We start from the raw sequence: 20,280 nt of genomic DNA, 5'->3' as shown, positions 1-20,280 counted from the left end.
ACATGTTGATTTTTTGTGTTTATTACTAATTCATTCTAGCTACTGTATTTCACTCTCTTCCCCTTTAAATCTTGGGGTCACTGCTTCTTTAAATAGTGAGAATGCTGTGACACTAGCTCATCTATAAGTCTGGACTTATTTAGCCGGCTGAGTGTGAGAGCCTGCTGCACGTATTAGATTCTGTCTGCGGCAAAGTGGGGATGATTAGATAAAGTGTGTCTGGTGGAATGGAGCACTTTTTCACTTTACAGTAGCAGCGGCTGTGAATGAGTGGAGGGAAAGGGCTCCACTTTCTGACAATAATACAGAAATCTGTGTGCCATGGATTTTTAATGCAACTGGCCACGGCTGAGTGAACTACCGCTTTATTTCCATAGCAGTTGATATGCTTTCCTGTAGTTTGCATGGTTCCACATATTGTTCACGTGATGTTTTCCCTGTTTAAGGAACATTATGCAGAATTTCTTGGCTGAAATCATATTGGGACCTTGAGCAGAGAATGATAATGCTAATACAGCATCCAGTGTTAAATTGTGCGAAAGATGCAGCGAGCGGGTTAAAAACAAAAGGGGAGAATTAAACCGGGATGGGCAGTGGAAAAGAAATACAATGCAATACAATTCAATACAATAGCTCTCATTCTGATTCCCCTCCCTGCTGTAGCGTCCCCTCTGCCTGCACTTCATTCTGTCATAACACAATAACTGGGCTCTGACATCTTAAAAGCCATTGCAGGAGCATAGAGGTGCTTGAAGAGAAAATTGCAGTAGCTCACAGCGGCTGGAGAGAAATACCATTTTGTCTCACTCAAGATGGATTCCACAGTGAGATTTCAGAGGACCAGTACAGAATCAAAATGGAGAAGCTAGAGGGGAGGAGAGAAGAAAGAAGGGAGGCAGTGTGGAGTGGACAGCTTTGGAGTACATGGCTGAATTTGTTATTGCTCCTACATGGTGATCACGGAAATCATTATACAGTTTTTCAAGAATTACACCTATATTGGACAGATCACATCTATTCCTGTTGAATGGGCAATTTGAAATTTTGATGTTTTGATTTTGTATTACTGATCACATCTCATTTTTTTTTGTAATTACGTATACTTAAATATTGTGCAATATAAATATGATAAAATAAATGCCATGTGTCTTCTCAAAATGTGTGCAAAACCTGTACAAATGCAGCTGAAACGAGAGGAGTGTGATGGTAAACAGCAGAAGAAAAATGGATAATGGAAGTGTTTATTGTATCTGGCCTCCCCAGCCTCTGAGAAGATTTCCCTCCCACCAATCGTCTCTTGCATACTCACATGCATGTATGGCCTGCTGGCTTGTACACACACACACACACACACACGCACATATACACACATGCACATACACACTCACATCCTCCCTCCCTCCCTCCCTGTCTTTATGGATTCCACTTGCTGGTTGCCCATCTCTGAGCGCTGCATGTAAACCAGTGAAACCCCTTCAGGACATCAAATCCATGGAATCTGTTGTCGGTTCTATCTAGGTCAATGCTTACAATAGCTGTGCAATTTTTGCTTCTCCCTCCTCATCTGCATTTCCCTGTTTGCTTAACCCCACAAGGTTGATTTTTCCTTTGCATGTATAAACATCAAAAATGCATATCTAATGTAAGCATATTAAGTGTGCTTTGCTTCTTTCATATGTATTAGTCTCAAGTGGAATATTAAAACATCTAGTGTTTTGATGTTAACATTAGTGTAGAAACTAGTGTTTGAAGAAAATTACATTTAGGTTATTTCTTATAAATATTTCTTTCAGCTAATTGGTTTGTGCCATGCCATTATTCTGACAGTTCGGCCCAGAAACACTGAGCGTCCAGGTTTCCTGCACTGTCTGGAAATGTATGAACATGATCAAAATGTATGGAAATTATCAAAATGTGTGGAATATTACTTTGATAATTGCCAGGTCTTGAGAAGTCTGGAAAAACAGGAGAGTGCATAGAAAAATATTTGCATTTCTAGACCATTGCTTGTATTTATAGTTTTCTAAAAAGTGTAATTCAGCATTTGCAGTAATAAATTAATCATAAAAGCATCATATTATGTTGACATTTTGAGCAGGCAGCTGAATATGTTGTCGATTGAGTGGGTGGAGCAAGGCAATTTAAACACCTCTTGATACCACGGTGCACAAATCAACAGTGGCACTTGCTGTGGCATCCTGTCAAAGGCCACGAGTTGGGAAAATGCAAGTTTTCTGAGAAATTGCTTGCCCATTAAATATATATATTTCGAAAATAGCTGGCAAAGAACCATAAAACAGAGAAAAATGTAGACGACTTACTTTACCACAGGGATTCAACTTATAGTCTACAGATAACTGCCAAAAACTGAATTGCATTGCATTGTTATTTTTAGCATTGCAGCTTTAATAACAATGATTTATACTGTGTTTGGTTCTTTACTGAAGCTACCTTTCAAATATTATGGCCTGTCTTAACCCATTTAGTACAGAGGGTGACTTTATGTGGCCACATTTGTTACTAACTGAATTAACATTTGCCTGGATACAGAATGTAGCATGTAACAGCTGGGAGTATTGACTTGCAGTGTATGCAACAGTAGCGTGAGATTTTAAACATAGTCTGAAGAAAATCCACCGAGATGTCTGGAAAAGTCTGGAATTTTGAAATGCACAATACGTGGGAACTCTGTACATCAGCTTGTACCTAACCCTTCAACGTGAAATGAAGAAGCAAACTGCAGGTACAGTGTGAAGTACTTATCTCCCTGATCTATAGGGGACGGCTTTAGGTGAACTAAGGGGGGTGAATTCCAATTTGTTGAGCCATACAGTGAAGAGCAGCGTCTTCACCTGCCTGCCCATGTATTTTTCATACATGCTGCTGCTCTTTTGGTCTTGGAAGTGAATGCCCTGATGAAAGACATCTTGACCCAGAATAAAAATTTCACTTATTTAAAAAATGCACCAATAAATGTATCAAATATGTGGATTTGTTCATACTTGCTTTACCTCCAGCATCACAATGAATATTACAGTAAGATGAATAACTACATTCATCTTACTGGTTAGCTCTCTATTTTAGAGAAAACATTACAGGACAACATCTGGTCCTGTCATTTAATTTAAATAAATCACCCTCTGCTCATCTTCAGTGGGTCCCACACAGCCCCAGTTGGCTCTGTCCTTGGTTGAGTCTTTGACATCACTGCTGTCAGACATTGGGGTGCAATCAAATCAAACATGCAGAGAGAATTTCTGCAAATCTAATCTGCCAGAGTTTCTCCATCAAAGAGGCTCAAAAATTGCCACTTCAGTCATTTTAACCAATTGCTTTAAAGGATAATGTATTTTTATGTAGTATATAAAAATATATATGGTAGAGTACAATTTTTCAAGGCCGCCCCTCTTTATATTGGTGGTAGCGGCACACAGTCAGTGCTGTTAGAGATATTACAGCTTGTTTTTCTTCAGAAGAAGCCATTTGCTGCCACTCATTCTTGTGCAATATGTAAAACAACTTCCACAAACACACTGCCCAAGCTACTGTACATAATGGGGTTGGGGTTGCTTTTGTCAAACTTTCTCTCTTTAATTGTTATTTCACTGTGCTGCAATTGAGTATTTTCGTATCAATGTGCACATTTCATTACTCTCTGCTTACTGCCTACCACCTGACAACCAAGGAAGAAATGTGAGTCTCCCACAGGAAATAATCCCTTGAAACACACCGCCTTAAAAACCTTATTATCACATCCATGTCTTCTTATTTGGGATGTTTATGTTAGTTGAGAGCCTGAGACATTTCAGGCTAGGCTTGACACTGTAAAATCTGTTGTAGAAATGATGAAAAACAGTAAACATTGAAAGATATCTAATTGCACATAGCATCCACTACATACAAAATTATTGGGGGATATTATTGGGGGAGATAGCTGTAAAAGGTCTATGACACAAATGACACCAGTGTTCTGCTTTAACCGTGTCTGTTTTCCTCTCCATCCCTGCAACATTTTACCTGTAGCTTATACAGGACTGCCTCTCCTTGGGCCTTAAATGCTCACTAAACTGCTTCTGCCTTAGCATGCCAACCACAGCACAGTGAAGACAATCTCCTGTAAATTGCTTTTTCGATCAGTTTTGACATCAATCTGCTCTCATGGGAATGTGGTCATGAATGTGATGGCGGGGAGGAAGGTTTCTATCCTTATGGATGTTGACATCCCCACTCAGCCTGGTTTGATCTACAGAATTAACATAATATTACCGCATACACCGAACTGGCTGTGACAGCCAAAGAAGGATTGGCTTCTTCTGTACCACAGGTTGGCGCCAGCTATGTTACTACAATGGAAACAAGAGAAGAGAGGCTATTAGTGGTCAAAGATCTAATTTAGAGAGGAGATTCTGTGAATCTCATACAATTACTGTATGTTTGACAGTTCTGGGTAAATTTGTATTGTTCATTTCTTGTGCATCTATTGTCTGAGTGATGAGACAATGATCATTGCACTTCCTAATGTTGGTGGTCTAAGTATTTCAGCATGTTTTGGGCATTGTCAGGTATTACTACAAGTGCCTGAATGCCTGAAGTGGAAATATAAACGGTATCTTGATTTCTACAGTATGTAATAGCCCCACTGACAGTACAATACCTTTCATGTTTTTTCTGTCCCTTCTTATCTGTTCCAGGACAAAGATATCTCATCACATCCACGGGAGCTCTGTACATTCTGGACGTCCTGCCTGAGGATGGGCTGAATAACTATCGCTGCACCACACGCCACCGCTATACCGGCGAGACTCGCCAGAGTAACAGCGCCCGACTCATTGTGTCAGGTCAGCACTGGATCCAAACCGGAATTGATCTAATTGCCACGCACGTGAATTATTTTGGACATTTTGGATATTGTAAAATAATGATATGGCAACAGTGTTGCCTTTCCTGGTTTTAGAGGCTGCATTATTGTACAGGGATGAAGTTTTCTGAACTTATTAGATAGTTATTTTGATATTTCCCTTTACCTTTACAAAAATATCTTGTGTGTAAGTATCTTACAAAAGCATGGTCACCCATAAATTATTTTCACAATATCAATATTGATCTATTCAGTCAAAGATATACTAAAATTAGATTTTGTCCGATGTTGCCCAGCCTTACATATGAATACTGTATTGGATATTTACAGAGGTAAATTCATCAAATGCAATGTGTTTTCCTTTTGAAACTGAAAGAACACACTCCCTCTCAGCTCCGTCACATAACAAAATACACTACATCTATAACTAAATCATGACCCCAAGAGTCAATACTGTGTTGTGCTGTTGGCCGCCTGGCAATTCTCACCGCTGATTAACACTGAATTCTCCTCTCGTTTTACTCTCTGCAGACCCCACCAATGCTGAGCCAGGCATCTTAGATGGCTTTGACCGCCGTGAGGTGATGATCAATCAGCGGGTGGAGTTGCCCTGTAAGGCTTCAGGCTACCCGGCACCCAAGTACCGCTGGCTGAAGGACAACAGCCCTTTGGAGCCTGACAGTCGTTTCCGTCAGACCATCACAGGGCTGCTGATAGAGAGCACCCAGCCCAGTGACTCTGGGACGTATGTTTGTGAGGTGTGGAACAGCTATGGCAACGCTGAGGTCATGGGGCACCTGCTTGTCAAACGTAAGTCTTACAAAGAGTGGAGGTTCACAATGATCTGTGTAAAAGGAAGTGGATCTGTTCAGGTTTTTATTAAAATAATACACCATGGTTATGTGAGTGGGTGCCAGCACTTTCTTTCTAGTGCTTTAGGGAATAAGTTGCATCACTTCATCTATAAACTGCTGCCAAGGACAAATACCTTGCACAGATACAGGCCCACACACTGCATGATATAGTGTGTGGGTCTGTGTGGACATGGATGGACATAAAAGGCAACCATGTACTGTGTCTGGTCCTTTTGAGATTCTGAAAACAAAATTTTGGTCAAAAACTCTCTAGAATTATGTAAGTATCTAATTATGAGTAGGCTGGATGGAAGAAGACATCAATGTCCTGAATTCACACCATTAATTCCTACAGCCTGTCTCACCATGCAGTGCACTCCTAGTGTCTCCTCAGATATCCTGATGCTTTAAGTAAGGAGACAGCTAGTAATGCAAGTTAGTAATGGGGGCTTATAAAATCCTCCCACTGTCCTCTCATTGGTCTCTTGAGTTGTCCATTTGAATTTGAACTGGAAAGTGCAGCTTGTTAATGGTCCTTGTGATTTGTACAAGTGTCTTCAATAGCGCGATTGAATGTTGTCTCCAAGAGCCTCATGTTTCCTTGACAACTTGTCTGTCACCCTTTCTCTCTCCTTGGGGGAGAAACATGTTCAACAGGGCAGGTGGAAGTGAAATCAAAAAATTCTCTCCATTTGATAAAACTGCAAGTCCAAGGAAATAGGGGAGATTCATCAAGGGTATGATGCTCCCTGTTGAAACACTCACTCCGCTACAGGCTTTGTTTACACTTCAGAGTACTGAAGACATTAATTCAGTAGGTTCAGTGGGCGCCTGATTGTATAACTAGCAACTTCCAAGTTGGCAGCTGACAGCTGGAATGCACTTCTCTGTCAATGCCAGGATCAAACCAACAACTTTTCATTGTTAGTCAGCCTTGGTTTCAGTAGAAAAACAACATAAATTTAAAAAAAAAAAAAAAAAAACATGTACCCAGAGAAGGTCTAGAGGTCACAAGCTTCTGGAATCACATGCAGCCAAGCTGGCCAAGTCTCGAATCCTCAGAAACAGGAAATGCACACCCAGATCAGTGAGTTGCTGGCCAGGGAAACAGAGGCGTACTTGTACTCTGATGCAGAATTTATTGAAACAACATAACCAACGTTTCTACAGGCAAAGGGTCGAAACTTTGATTATGTTGTTTCAATTGTTGTTTTCAATAAATTTTGCATCGAAGCTACGAGTGTGCTGCCTGATCTTAACTTTTCAAAACTCAGATCCTACCAGAACATTCTTTCCCTTGCTTCTGTTACTCTACCTTCACCTCAACCTTGAAACTGCAACATTAAAGAAAAAAACACACTAGGAAGTGTGCTGCTCAACCTTGTCATTTCTCTGATTTATATATCCATAGAGCCCTTGAAGGCAGTGGTGAGCCCTCGAAAGGTGAAAGGCAGCGTGGGTAGCAAGGTATCTCTGTCCTGTAGTGTGAGTGGCTCAGACGAGTATGAGCTGTCCTGGTACCGCAACGGAGAGATCATCTACCCTGGCAACAACGTCCGCATCACTGGGATCAACCGGGAGAACCTGATCATGGAGGGAATGGCCAAGAGTGACGGCGGAGCCTACCAATGCTTCGCCAGGAAGGGCAAAATGTCCGCACAGGACTTTGTACAAGTCATCCTTGAAGGTAAAATAGGTTTATGTGGCTTACACGGTGGAGCAGTACTGTGCCAACAGTATATAATTGTAATAGTGTTTGTCTGTGTGTGTGTGTGTGTGTGTGTGTGTGTGTGTGTGTGTGTGTGTGTGTGTTGCTTGCAGTTGTGCGCACAATGTGTGCATGTGTAAGCAGTGAGTTAGCAGAAATAGATTTCGGCCTTGAAGATCAATACAGGGCTTGTGTGTTAATGAGAGCCTGCTGTGTCTCTGCGTGATAGGCTGCCATTAGTAAGATCATCCCAGACTTCACAAACACACACACACACACACACACAAACACACACACATAAATGCACACACACTCTCCCAGACACTCACTCCAATAGCTTACCTTGGCGGCGTTGCTCAGGCAACTGTCTCCTGTGGCCAGGGAGCTGTAAAAAGAGGATATTGATAATCTATAATCATGTGGAACAGGCCTAGATTATCAGAGAGCAGCAGCAGGCAGACATAGACATTTCAAAGGCCATCCTGTCTCTGCGTCTGGAAATAAAGCTTGTGGATCACCGTTCATGATGGAACCTGGTACAGTGGTTCTGCTTCACAATGCCCCAAAATAAAATGAAGCCTGTTTCCCCTGTAGTTTCTTACTCCTCACAGGTTTTAGAGTTGTTTTATTGTTACTTAATTAGGTAACAGGACGATGGCTTTTATCACAAAGACTAAAACATGACATTGAATCACCATGTCCCCTTCAATATCATTTTGAAAATTACTAGATGAGGAGTGTTGAATTTAAAAAAAAAAAAAAAGGTCCAAAGGTCAGAAGCTTTGTGCTACTGTCACTGCTGTTAAATTCACAATGTCATCAGTAGTTGTTTGGTTCCCATGTCTCCAAGAAGCACCTGCAGTGTAAGTGCTACTTTATATGCATCTTCCCAGAGGGGTCAGAGTGCAGTGACAAGAGCAGAGATCTCAGAGGAAGTGAGGGTTCAGTGTTTTGCTGAAGGACAACTCAGCAGGAAGGACACTGGCTCATCAAGGCTGTGAGATCAAACCTCTGATCCTCCTTGTACCACAAGGTCTCCATCAGCCACCCTTAATCAATATAATTGAATTTTCCTTTGTAAAAAACTAAAGTATGAATCGTTTCTCTGTGTAGGCTTGGTCCTTCAGTTTGAGATCACTGGACAAAACAATTGATATTCATCACTGCATCAACCCCCCTTTCTCCCCCCCGCCCTAGATGGAACTCCAAAGATCCTGTCCTCCTTCAACGAGAAGGTGGTGAACCCCAACGAGCCCATCTTCCTGGTCTGCAACGTCAAGGGCACGCCACCGCCCACCTGCACGTGGTCGCTGGACGACGACCCCGTCATCAAAGACAGCCACCACCACCTCGGCCACTACGAGACCCACGAGGGCCACGTGGTCAGCCAGCTCAACGTCACGCACACCCAGGTGCAGGACGGCGGGGTGTACCGGTGCACGTGCAGCAACTCGGCCGGGGCTGTGTACCACCAGGCTCGAATAAACGTAAGAGGTGCTTGTCAAATCAGCTCCTCCAAAAACAACAATACATATACCTGTCTGTCTCTCTGTGTGTGTGGCAGTCTCTGTCTCTCCGTCTGATTGGCGGTCTGGCATTTACATGGCCGTTGGTTGTTGTTTGGATCCCAGATTAGGTGCATGATTCATGTTGTTTTCTTTTTTTTTTTTAACGATTTTTATTGGATTCTTTGCTTATGTGTGCTCTTATGATGACTTTTCTCCCTCTCTCTTTTTCTCTCTCTCTGCCCTTTTATGACATTTTTGTTGCACAGTAGTTTTCAGCTTATGGCACTGTTTTAATCTTCTTTGCATTTCCTTTAATATTGTTTTATGTTTGGCCTCCATTGATTGGTTTTGCCTCCATTTCTTTTATTTTATTTAACTTACTGTAATATGTATCTTTTCTGGTATGATTTTTATCTCAATCGCTGCTCCTTGTGCATTTATAATATTGCAGACTCGTTGCTCTCTCCAAATTATTTCTGTGCTTTTCCTACATGCCCTTATTTTCAGGTCAAACCAATTATCCTGGTTTGCTGCACATAAGCGTATCTGGATATTGAGTTCCAAAATGGGCTGGTTTGTAAATAGCCAGAAGAAAAATATATTTGTTCTGTTTGCATGAATAAATTTATCTGTGTTTTGCTTGTGTGCGAGTGTGAGTGTACATATGTATCTGTGTCTGCGTGTATTTACTCAAGCAGCCTATTTAACTCTTCACCATCAGATGTTAAAGCGATTACTGTGTTTCCAGTTTATGAGGCAAGGAATATACTACTGTTGTGTGGGTGAGCAGCAAGATCCGAGTTTTAAGTATTAACTGTGCCATGTGATTTTCCACTTAAACAGTTATCTTTTTTCATGAGGTGGTTAGCACTCCCTTGTCTTTAAATGTGCCTCTCATTTCTCAGACCTCTTCTCAGAGTTAAACACGAGATGCTGTGGTAAAACAAACAACAAAAACTTAAAACAACAGATCCTTTGCATACCTGAGCAGAGCTGGTGGAGCATAGTAGTTGACACTGAAACCTATGTGGGAAGAAATATAGGAAGAACTACCAATTAAAACATTTTTACTGCTAACCTCAGTTGTTTAACAAAACATACGGTAGGAAACTCATGAGAGTGAAATGTTTTATTATTATTTTTTTAATTTAAATGTTTGAATTGCAGAAAAAAACAACAACAAAAAACAAACATTACCGCTGTTGTGATCTCAAAACCAATGTCCGCGAAATGTCTTTATAGAGCCTTTTCTCCCTTTCTGTCAATTTTTTAGGCCGTGCCAGCATACGACCAATGAAAAACATCACAGCTATTGCCGGACGAGATGCCTTCGTACACTGCCGTGTGATTGGCTACCCTTACTACTCCATAAAGTGGTACAAGAACTCCGCACTGCTCCCGTTCAACCATCGGCAGCGGGCCTTTGAGAACAACGGCACGCTGAAGCTTTCCAACGTGCAGCAGGTGGACGCTGGCGAGTACAACTGCAAGGTGATGGTGCAGCCCAACAAGATGGACACCCAGAGCGTCCACGTCCGAGTGAGAGGTGAGCCTCACCTGGCGGAGGTACGCTCAGCTCTCTGCCCTGTCTGGCCCCAAGATGTCATCATCATTCATTTAGATTCACTTGCATCTTGAGTTTGAACCAACATGGACAACCTGAAATAGGACTGGGAATCTTTTAGCTCCTGGCAAGTCAATTTGATTATAGTCACGAGAGCTTCAGTTTCAATAATTAACAATGACTGAAATATGTCCCATTTTCCATCAGCACAAACTACCTGGTTTATTTATGTATTCCCTTCTATTAATTTTCAGGTCAAACACATTAAACGTAAAATAAAACACTGTAAAACAGTATATCAGCTAAACTCCTGCACTAAAATTACACAACTGTGCTAAAATATAAATCTATGTAGCAACTCCTAGTCAAGTGCTCTCAGTGTTGCAGTGAAAAAATAATTTCTAATAACTGATTTCTGATGAAGCTAACACTGGTTTGGTGCTATACGGAGCTGTTGGTTCTGCTTCTTAACATGATTTTTGAGGTTAGTGTTGTTGCCAAGGTATTTAATTTTTGTGTGGCACTCCTGATAAACCACTTCAGCTGTATTTTGTTTTCCAAATCGTCAAAGTGTGCAGACTCATCAGCTTTCAGCAGAGAAGGTTCTGGATGAATTGTCCTTTTCTCACCTCTTGCATGTAACATCACTGGCATCGTGCCTTCCTGCTTGTATCACTCGCAGGGGGCATCTTTCAATGTGTTGTGCCCTTTTACATCCAGTGGAAATAAACAAACAGAAGCCTATGTCACTGTTGAAATAAAACTAGTATTTAAAGTTTTTTTTTTTTTTTTTTTTAAAGTCAGATTGTTGAGCATTCTACAAAGTATTGTGGTGTATGGAAAGCCAAAAATATGTGAAACTGCCACATTGTCAACATTTTGTTTGCATGTAAACAACATGCTGCTCGTGTATAGACAACACATTGTTTGTGTAAACAACGTGTTGTCAGCATGCTGCCAATGTGTTGATAAAGCACAAAAGTTTTAACAACATGCTTTTGACCTGTTGGGCTTTCCATAAGTATTCGATGTAAGTGTGACTTGCTTCCTGAGATTTAACACTCTAATTATTCTACATAGTTTTTGAGCAGATGGATAAATGTTGATCTTACAAATTGACTGACAGAGATATAAATCGGTACATACATGCATACACGTATATATAGATAATCAGACTCATGAATTAAACCACTTGATTTTCCTGCCATTTTCCTATCAGTTTAGCCAATGAAGACTTAATCAGTGTCATTGATATTCTGGGTGATTGAGCTCCATCGAGACGCCAGAACGTGTAACAGGAAATGTTAACAAGGCCTTCCTCATTATGCCTCATCTCCTTTCCTCTCCTTTACAGTATGCCATGAGTGATCTTGCCACCACGTTACACTTTTCTGTAGCGTGAGGCAAAGAGAGAGACAGAGAGAGACAGATGATATAAAACCCAACACTTCCCAGTGGTGCTAGCGAGCAAGTGCATTTGTTAATTTACTCTGCTCATGCTTAAAATGCTGAAGTGTCTTCAGGGATCCCTGGAGTCCATTATCCCCACTTTGTTGTGAATTAAATAAGCTGCTAAAGTGCTGCTTATTTCAGTGTTATTTGAACTCATTGGGCACTCAAACAGAGATGACTTGTGTGATGGCTAGAGATTCCCCAGAGAAGGAAGCACAGGCGGTTCGAATGGGTCTTATTGTATAACTGTGTTATTATTTTATGCAACCAGATCATACATTTCTTCTTCTTTCTTGATAGATGCTATTCCTGCACTAAGGATTTTATATCAGTGTATCAGTGGATAAATGGATTGATAAATACAGATAGATAGATAGATACATACATACATATATACATACATACATACATACATACAATTTCAGTCATTTGAGGTTATTTTAGGTGCTCAGTGCACCACAAATTGATTTTATTCTGTTTTTGAGTTCTGCTTTAGTATTTTTTGCCAAAAGGGTAAAATGTTCTACTCTGAGAATGATGGGAATTTTTTGTGAAATCAGGCCCTCTATGTTCCTTCACTGACCCCTTAACAACAAGCTTGTTAGAAGATTGTAGGATTACTCTGAAAAAAAAAAGCAACAAAAACACAACATAGTACCTGTTACAGAATCCAGGGAGTTAGGATTTTCCCTGAGACTGAAGACTCAAGAAAATCACATTTGATCCTTTCTCTTTGTGTCTCCACCTGTCTTTCTCTCTCTGTCTGTCTGTCTATCTCTGCATCCTCTGGGTCTTCTGCTCCCCAGTCCCTCCCTACATTCAGCCCTTTGAGTTCCAGCGTTTCACCATCGGTCAGCGTGTCTTCATCCCCTGCGTGGTCATGTCAGGCGACCAGCCCCTGGACATCACCTGGCAGAAGGATGGCCGGCCGATCCCCGCCAGCCTGGGAGTGACTGTGGACAACATCGACTTCACCAGCTCGCTACGAATCTCCAACCTGACCCCCGACCACAACGGCAACTACACCTGCATCGCCCGCAACGAGGCCGCCGCTGTGGAGCACCAGAGTCAGCTCATCGTCAGAGGTGGGAGGAGCAGGGAGCCGCAGATTACTTGTAGCGTTGTAGTCGTCTCTAACCAGGTGCCATCAACCAATACAACAGCATTTTCACTTACTAGATCCTCTTTTCTGGCTGAAAGTGTGTTAATCAGTGAAATCAGCTGCTGTTGTGGTTGGTTAGAATGAAAACCTGCATAAACATGATTCTGCATATGGCTCCTGCTTGCAGAACTCTGGATTCCAGTAATCATATTACGGCAATGAAATGAAATGAAACGATCAGATTGCAAACTGTTGGATTACACCAGAACACATTTGACAGAAAGAGGGCTTTTCAAATGTGAAGATGTAGTCACCATTTTTCATCCTGAAGTAATAGTTGTGGATGATGAAAATGTTGTGTAAAAAAAGAGTCTGTAAATTAGGATAGTAATTGTTTATTTAACTCCACAGTCTTTAAATTTTAAAGCAAAGTAATCCAAAAGTAACTCCCTCCATGGGAGGAGGCTGACTTTGATCTCAGCCAGGAGCGAGCATTTCAAGTGTTGTACTTTTGTTTGTTGCTTCAGATATTGAAATTTCCTGGGAACTTTACTCTCAGAAAAGCAGGCCAACACAGAGCAGTCAGAATAAAGGAGATTTTCCATTTGTACCAATTTGTTCAGCTAAAATGTACTGAGAACAAGTGATACCCATTGAATATGTTTAAATAAATTATAACTCACGGGAAATAAAGGTGTTTTAGAAATTGCAGAGGAAAGTGTAGCAACATTGTTGGGGTGGACACTAGTAATAATACTAGAAAAATAGATAGAAATAAAAGAAGCCGGTCACACACACCGCCAAAAGTTGGTCAGACACACACTCTACTATAAAACAAAAGTATTTTTTGTTAAAGCAACAAATCAGTGTCTGCCAGACTAATATAGAAATAAGAGATTCTTACTCTTCCCTCATAAGCACAATCCATTTGGCAAAAAGTAAAATTTAGTAGAATGTTGTGTTTTTTTAATCTCTAATTATCTATTTAATAAATGACAATCCAATGGAGAAAATGGGAAATCCGGGATGTCTTACAAGTAGATTAGAAGTTTGGTTTTCACTGGGGCCATTCATGCAATAAATGTGTGTACTTACAAATGTGGAAAATGTCTTGAGTGAAAGGCTAACCCTAAACCTGTGTGCGTGTGTGTGTGTGTGTGTGTGTGTGTGTGTGTAGTTCCTCCTCAGTTTGTGGTTCAGCCAGAAGACCAAGATGGGATCTACGGGAAAACTGTGACTCTCAACTGCTCTGCTGAAGGCTACCCACGGCCCACCATTGTATGGGAGCACTCCAAAGGTACATAAAGCACGGCAAACGTTGAAGACTGAAGCTGAAAACAATATTTTGCACACATAAATAGTTTGTTTATGTGCTCTGTCTTAGTCTGGGCAGCAGTGTGGCCATTTATTTTATTTCCACATGTGCAGTAACAGTGACGTTGACAAAACTTGACTGCAACATCAAACAGAAACACAGCAGGTACAAAGTGCAATGGTGCTGTATTCAAGCACAGTTTTGAGGTACTTCCACTTTACTTGAGTATTTCTGCAGTATATTTAGGGACATCATGTACTTTTTACTGAGCAGCATTTATTTTACAGCGTAAACTTTTACATATAAGACATATGATTTGTTATAGCTGAAACTAGACAACAGTATAATAATGCTCTTTGAAAAGACCCATTCTTCACACCGACTGCTTTTACTTGTCATACACGATACATTTTAATGTTAATACTTCTGTATGTTTACTACAGCAACATACTGAATGCAGGGCATTCACTCTCACTTATGGAGTATGCACCCAAACTTGCACACTTGGTTGTTGATTGAACTACTTTTAAGTTACAGATGCTAAAGTACAAAATACAGTACACCTACAAAGAACAAAAAAAAAGAACAGGTGATTGACCTGTAAAACATTTTGATTTTTATATGCTCTATTTACTTAAGGCCTACAACATTACAAACATTTTGCCACCTATACAGTTTGTTTTTTTGTTTTTTTGTATCGTCCAGGTATTATTGGCATCATTTTGGTCTCAGGTTGTGTTTCTTGAAGCGACAAGCACACAGCTGATCTAGCTGTGGTTGGGTTTTTGTAGGTGAGCGAGTTCCATTTGTTTCATCCACGGCCAATATGAATGTATTGATATGCAGGTGTGTTTTTGTGTGTGTCACATGCTTGAGGACACACACACACACACACACACACACACACACACAGACATACACACACACAGTCATGGGTGTGAGCAAAGGTTGTTGGGCTTGTGGAGTAACGTCCTGTGATGCATCATCAGAGAATCCCATGGGAGAGCGAGAGACAGTTAAATAGAAACTGGTTAAGACGTGCATACAAACAGAAATCAGTGACAAACAGATAGACAAGTGCTGACAGACAGACAGACAGACAGAGGCAAAGGCAGAGACAGACTGGAAGGAAGACAGCAGGTGAGTCCAGCCACTTGAGCGGGGTAGCTGAAGAGGGGCCCCAGGTGTTTGCTCCATCATCCATATAACCAGGGATGAAAGCTTCAGCAACAACAGAGGGACAACAACCAATGAGGGGTGCACGTGTGTGTGTGTGTGTGCGCGTGCCTGTGTGTGTGTGTGTGTGTGTGTGTGTGTGTGTGTGTGTGCTTATGTTAGGCCCCATGATCAAAGGAATGAAAGAATTGGATCTGTTTTTCACCCTTTGATGCGATTTGTGTGCATGAGCATGCACATGTGTGCCCACACGTGTGTGTGAGAGTGTGTGTGTGTGTGTGTGTGTGTGTGTGTGTGAGAGACGACAGGCCTCTCGCCCAGTTAGGACTGTCTGACCAGACGTGATGGGTACAGAGTGAGCAGATTGAGCTGTGTGTGTGTGTGTTTGTCTGCTTAGTCAGTGTGTGTTACAAATTGACCTATCCGTAGTGGAGCGTCAGTGGGCCAGGATGCACGCTGTGGTGTTGGTGTTTTGGTGTTTTGGTCACATACTGTTTTTATGAAAAGCAGTGGCTTTACATGGGGTTTACTCGGCTCTATCCACTAAAAAAAAAAAAAAAAAAAAGCAGGTGGTACTGTACATTAGTAAAAGTCCCGGATCAAATCTTTCAGCTCCACGTTAACTGGTGTCCCCGTCCTCCAACCCGAATGAAACACAGTGTTCTGCCCTGGTATCCTGTTATTACAACCAACCATGAACATGAGTTCAGTCCAAAAGATGGAGCTTTATTGGTAATGTATCAAATTATTTAGTTAAAGATACACTGAGGTTGGGACTGCCTACCTGCAATGCAGAACATGCCTTGCGCCATTGGGCCATACGCGGGTCACAAATTAGCAGGTGACCTCTTTACACCTCTGATCAGATCAGAGCCAAAGCTGATAATTAGCCAGGACACTCGCAGGTTTCAGAGCATGGAACTAAAATGTCAACCCGTTCACACTGAGCTCAGGTTCAGGCTGTTAGTGGGATATGATCTCAGGATAAAGGGGTAGTTTATACCTTTTTTCCAGCTTTCTAGTTCAACTCAACTCATATGCAGTTGGAGCAAAGATGCAAACAAAAGTATCTCCGAAGAAGATGACTGTAAGGAGGCTACTGTGAATGTATCTCTAATTTGGAGGTTGCCAAAATCCACATTGTTCAGAGAGGGCTGTGTGTCCCATACATTTGCCTTAACAGAGGCAGTGAAGAGCCAGCTGAGTGTCTCCAGGAGATATGGAACAGTAAGGAAAGGTCAGCCGCTATTAGCATAACGACTGGCTCTATTTGGATATGCAAAAGCCATAATTCAAGAACACGCATCTCTCTCTCTCTCTCTCTCTCTCTCTCTCTCTCTCTCTCTCTCTCTCTCTCTCCTACTTGCACTCTCTCTCTGTCTTTCTCTCTTTTCCTCTCAGAGCCAGGGGAACAAGAACACAGTCACCACTTGACCCTTTGCTAACCACGGCCACTTGACTGCATTTTAATTAAAAGACAAAAACCCACAGCTCACTAAACGGCATAATCTCTACACGCTAACTTAAACACGGCCTAATGCAGCATCTGGCCCAGTTCACACATGTCTTTAATACTCCATGAGCAAGGTGGAACATGGTGATTTTATTAGTAGAACAGCAGACCACTTACAGTTACAGCCAAAGACATTAGATGTGTTTCCTAGTCAGATTTAATGTTGCCGTTTTAGAATGAGATACTGGACTGTGTAACATAAGAGAAAGTGCATCATTTTGTTTAATACTGGCTACATGCAGGCAAAAGGTCACTGTTCACGTTGCCAAGAATAAATATTTCAGCGACTCTTGTGGCTTGTGATATTTGGACTTTGTAAAGATTAGAAGAAATGTGTCATTAATTTGTTTCTAAGTCAGGCAAGTCAAAGCAAAAGAGGTAAAGATAGCACTATGAGTCACCGTGGACAAAAATTGTAATTTTTTTTCCCCCAAAGTGATCACATTCCACCAAATATGATTTTTTTTTTTTAAAGAATTCTCCTCCATGTGAGGGTAAATTGACCAATGACACAATCTCTGAAAGGTTGATGTAGTTCTGTTTTTTTTTTTTTTTTTACACTGAACATCGTGCCTGGGGTTATTTTTGGCAAAGATGCTTTAAATTCAGTTTAATGCCTGTATTCATTTGAAAGTTTGATGTTTCCTGTTGCATCCGCCTACAGGTGAAGCTCTGACATCAGAGTCTTCAAAGTCACTTGCCACACAGCGTTCACGTAGTATTTAATAGCAAATCAGACTCAGGGCAGAAATGATAACCAAACATGACATTTGTGAAAAGGATGATATGGATTTAGGTACTTCCTGCTGAATAAAAACATAATAGTCTGGCTGGGGACATTGTGATTGTGATTGTGATTTATCGATATCATATCATAGACCCATACAACACAATGTATGATGGACACAGTGTACAGTCTCCCTCAGAAAACTGTCCCTGAAGAAAAAAAAAAATGTTTTATGACTCTGATGTCTCTGAACGTTATCCAGAGCAGAGAATCAAGTACATATTCAAGCATAAAAAAAATAAAAAATATATATTTGATATAGTTTAATAAATAAATAATAAAAAATAAATGTAAGGTGTGTGTGCAGTGCAATAAATGGCTAAAATGTGTCAAAACGCTGCTATTGTCCTTTGAGGGTGTTAATGTTGCTGTAAAAAAAATTCCTCTGGACTAATGAACTGGTGAACATAAATGGATTGATGTGTAAATCCAGGGATTTTGGTTGACCATAGACTGACACACACAGTCACACACACACACTCACACACACACACAGGAATAAAGAGTCAGACGAAATCCCTAACTACAGTAAACATCTCTGAATATCTTTGGCTACGCCTGTGTGGAGGGCCAGCAGCAGTGAAGTCCTCTCAGCCTGTTGTTCCTCTGCACCAATCTGCCGTCTTGTTAAACACAAGCATTATGTCTGTTCTGATTGCATCACACCAGCAGCTCGGCCCGTGACTCTCTGCTCAGCAGCTGTTTGGCGGTTTAAGGATTTAGGCCTGGTGTTGAGAAACATGTTTACAGTCCTCCCTAAATCTGTCTGGCTTTGTCATCAAATCTCAAAACATACACACACACACACATACACACACACACACTGCAGGTCAGTTTACAATTAAGTATCCAGTATTTGCGTTACCCATCTATTATGTTCATATTTATCTATGTATGTGTTCCTATATTTATATAGACAAAATTGAATAGTGTGGTTGGGTGTTTCTTCTCTCACTATGCCTCATGTCCTTTTCTGTCCACGTCTCCTTCTCTTCCTCTGTATGTTCCCTCTCTGCGTTCTGCAGGTGCCGGCGTCCCCCAGTTTCAGCCCATCCCTCTGAACAGCGGCTCTCGTATCCAACTGCTGAGCAACGGCTCGCTGCTGATCAAACACGTGCTGGAGGACGACAGCGGCTTCTACCTGTGTAAAGTCAGCAACGACGTGGGCGCCGACGTCAGCAAGTCCATGTACCTCACTGTCAAAAGTAAGACTCTGCACTGGAGTATCAATATCAGTATCAGTATCAATCAAGACAGCTCATCTTTTGGGTTGATTAGTGTGAAATAAAACATGTAAAACAAAAAAAAGTAGAGGGAGAAGAGAAGAACGAGCCTTATTGTGTAAATAAATTTTTGGACAAGTGGTTAAAAAAACCAAGTGGGTGTAAGGGGCTTTCATACCTGCCCTGTTTGGTTTGTTTTAACTGAACCACAATGCGCTTACTCCATTAGTTCAGTTTGTTTGGAGAGATGAGAGGACACGTTCAAACTCTGGTTTGGACCAACAAGTGAACTGTGGTCTGCCTCAATCCAATTCCAGCACGCTTCGTTAAAAGTGAGAATGCAATCCAGCCTAATGATAGAAAGTGAAGCGAACGCAGTGCACTGTGGGTTGAAAGTGGATGTTTCCACTTGCAGCTGTTTGCCCAACAGTGCCGCTAGTGCATGTGTGCCAAAATGGATTGAGTGCAAACATGCAATAATGATGAGTTGACACTTATACCGAGGTCCGCATTGTTAAGTTGTTGTTGCTTTGTTGTTCCAATATTTCTCTGTTGGTGCAATATGCTGTTGTCCTGAAGCGGAGTTTCGCTCATAAAATTTAGATACGATAGACTGACTTACTTGACTGTGTGTCATGTGTTTATAGATTTTGATTTGCTTAACACAGGGCCGTGTGAATACTAACTGGACTTTATGAAAAACGTAACAAATAAGTAACTTTATATTGAACCAAAGCAAGCAAATTATAGGTGTAAAACCAATTTAAGAGTAACTTATTCCTAGATCCAGGTTATAATCCATCCAGACAACTAATAGCTCTTGATGCGGTTATAAAACAGAGAGGTGATGCAGCCAAACACTTTTATAATCAAGCGTGTCTTGGTCTTGACAAGAGGATTTGGAAAAAGACTGCTCTCAGACATTTATGTAACTGTTATAACCAGGCAAGTTGACTAAGAATAATGTACACTCCTATTTACAGCAGCAGTCTGAGGAGGAAGTGAAGTCACAAGTGACGACTCACATACATGCACATATTTAGACCAAGGAGCCTGGAATCTATTTCCTGAAAAATGTATATGCTGACAGGCCTCCTCTATCTCCTCTACTATACACATGCAAGTGCATTGATATCTATCTACAAATATATGTGCCCCACTACCTCCTTGTGATGACTGGTACTGTATGTTAATGTCCACGGCCACAGCTCTACAGCTCG

The 20,280-nt window shown here is 41.2% G+C and overlaps 1 protein-coding gene across 2 annotated transcripts in view; it reads left to right on the top strand.

Moving 5' to 3' along the window:
• The window catches only part of dscamb (Down syndrome cell adhesion molecule b), a 141,456-nt gene that overhangs the window by 80,789 nt on the left and 40,387 nt on the right, over positions 1-20,280 (top strand). For both annotated transcript variants that reach the window (XM_030067666.1, XM_030067665.1), the window contains exons 4-11: positions 4,692-4,838; positions 5,390-5,668; positions 7,124-7,399; positions 8,618-8,914; positions 10,202-10,474; positions 12,751-13,029; positions 14,224-14,343; positions 18,863-19,042. In XM_030067666.1, the coding sequence (XP_029923526.1) occupies positions 4,692-4,838; positions 5,390-5,668; positions 7,124-7,399; positions 8,618-8,914; positions 10,202-10,474; positions 12,751-13,029; positions 14,224-14,343; positions 18,863-19,042 (1,851 nt within the window). The remainder of the gene's footprint in view (positions 1-4,691; positions 4,839-5,389; positions 5,669-7,123; positions 7,400-8,617; positions 8,915-10,201; positions 10,475-12,750; positions 13,030-14,223; positions 14,344-18,862; positions 19,043-20,280) is intronic.

This window comes from Myripristis murdjan, chromosome 13 (assembly GCF_902150065.1).
Source record: "Myripristis murdjan chromosome 13, fMyrMur1.1, whole genome shotgun sequence".
In the NCBI taxonomy this organism is placed as follows: domain Eukaryota; kingdom Metazoa; phylum Chordata; class Actinopteri; order Holocentriformes; family Holocentridae; genus Myripristis; species Myripristis murdjan.
Note: the sequence above shows the minus strand (reverse complement) of the source record. Positions and strands in the feature narration are given on the sequence as shown.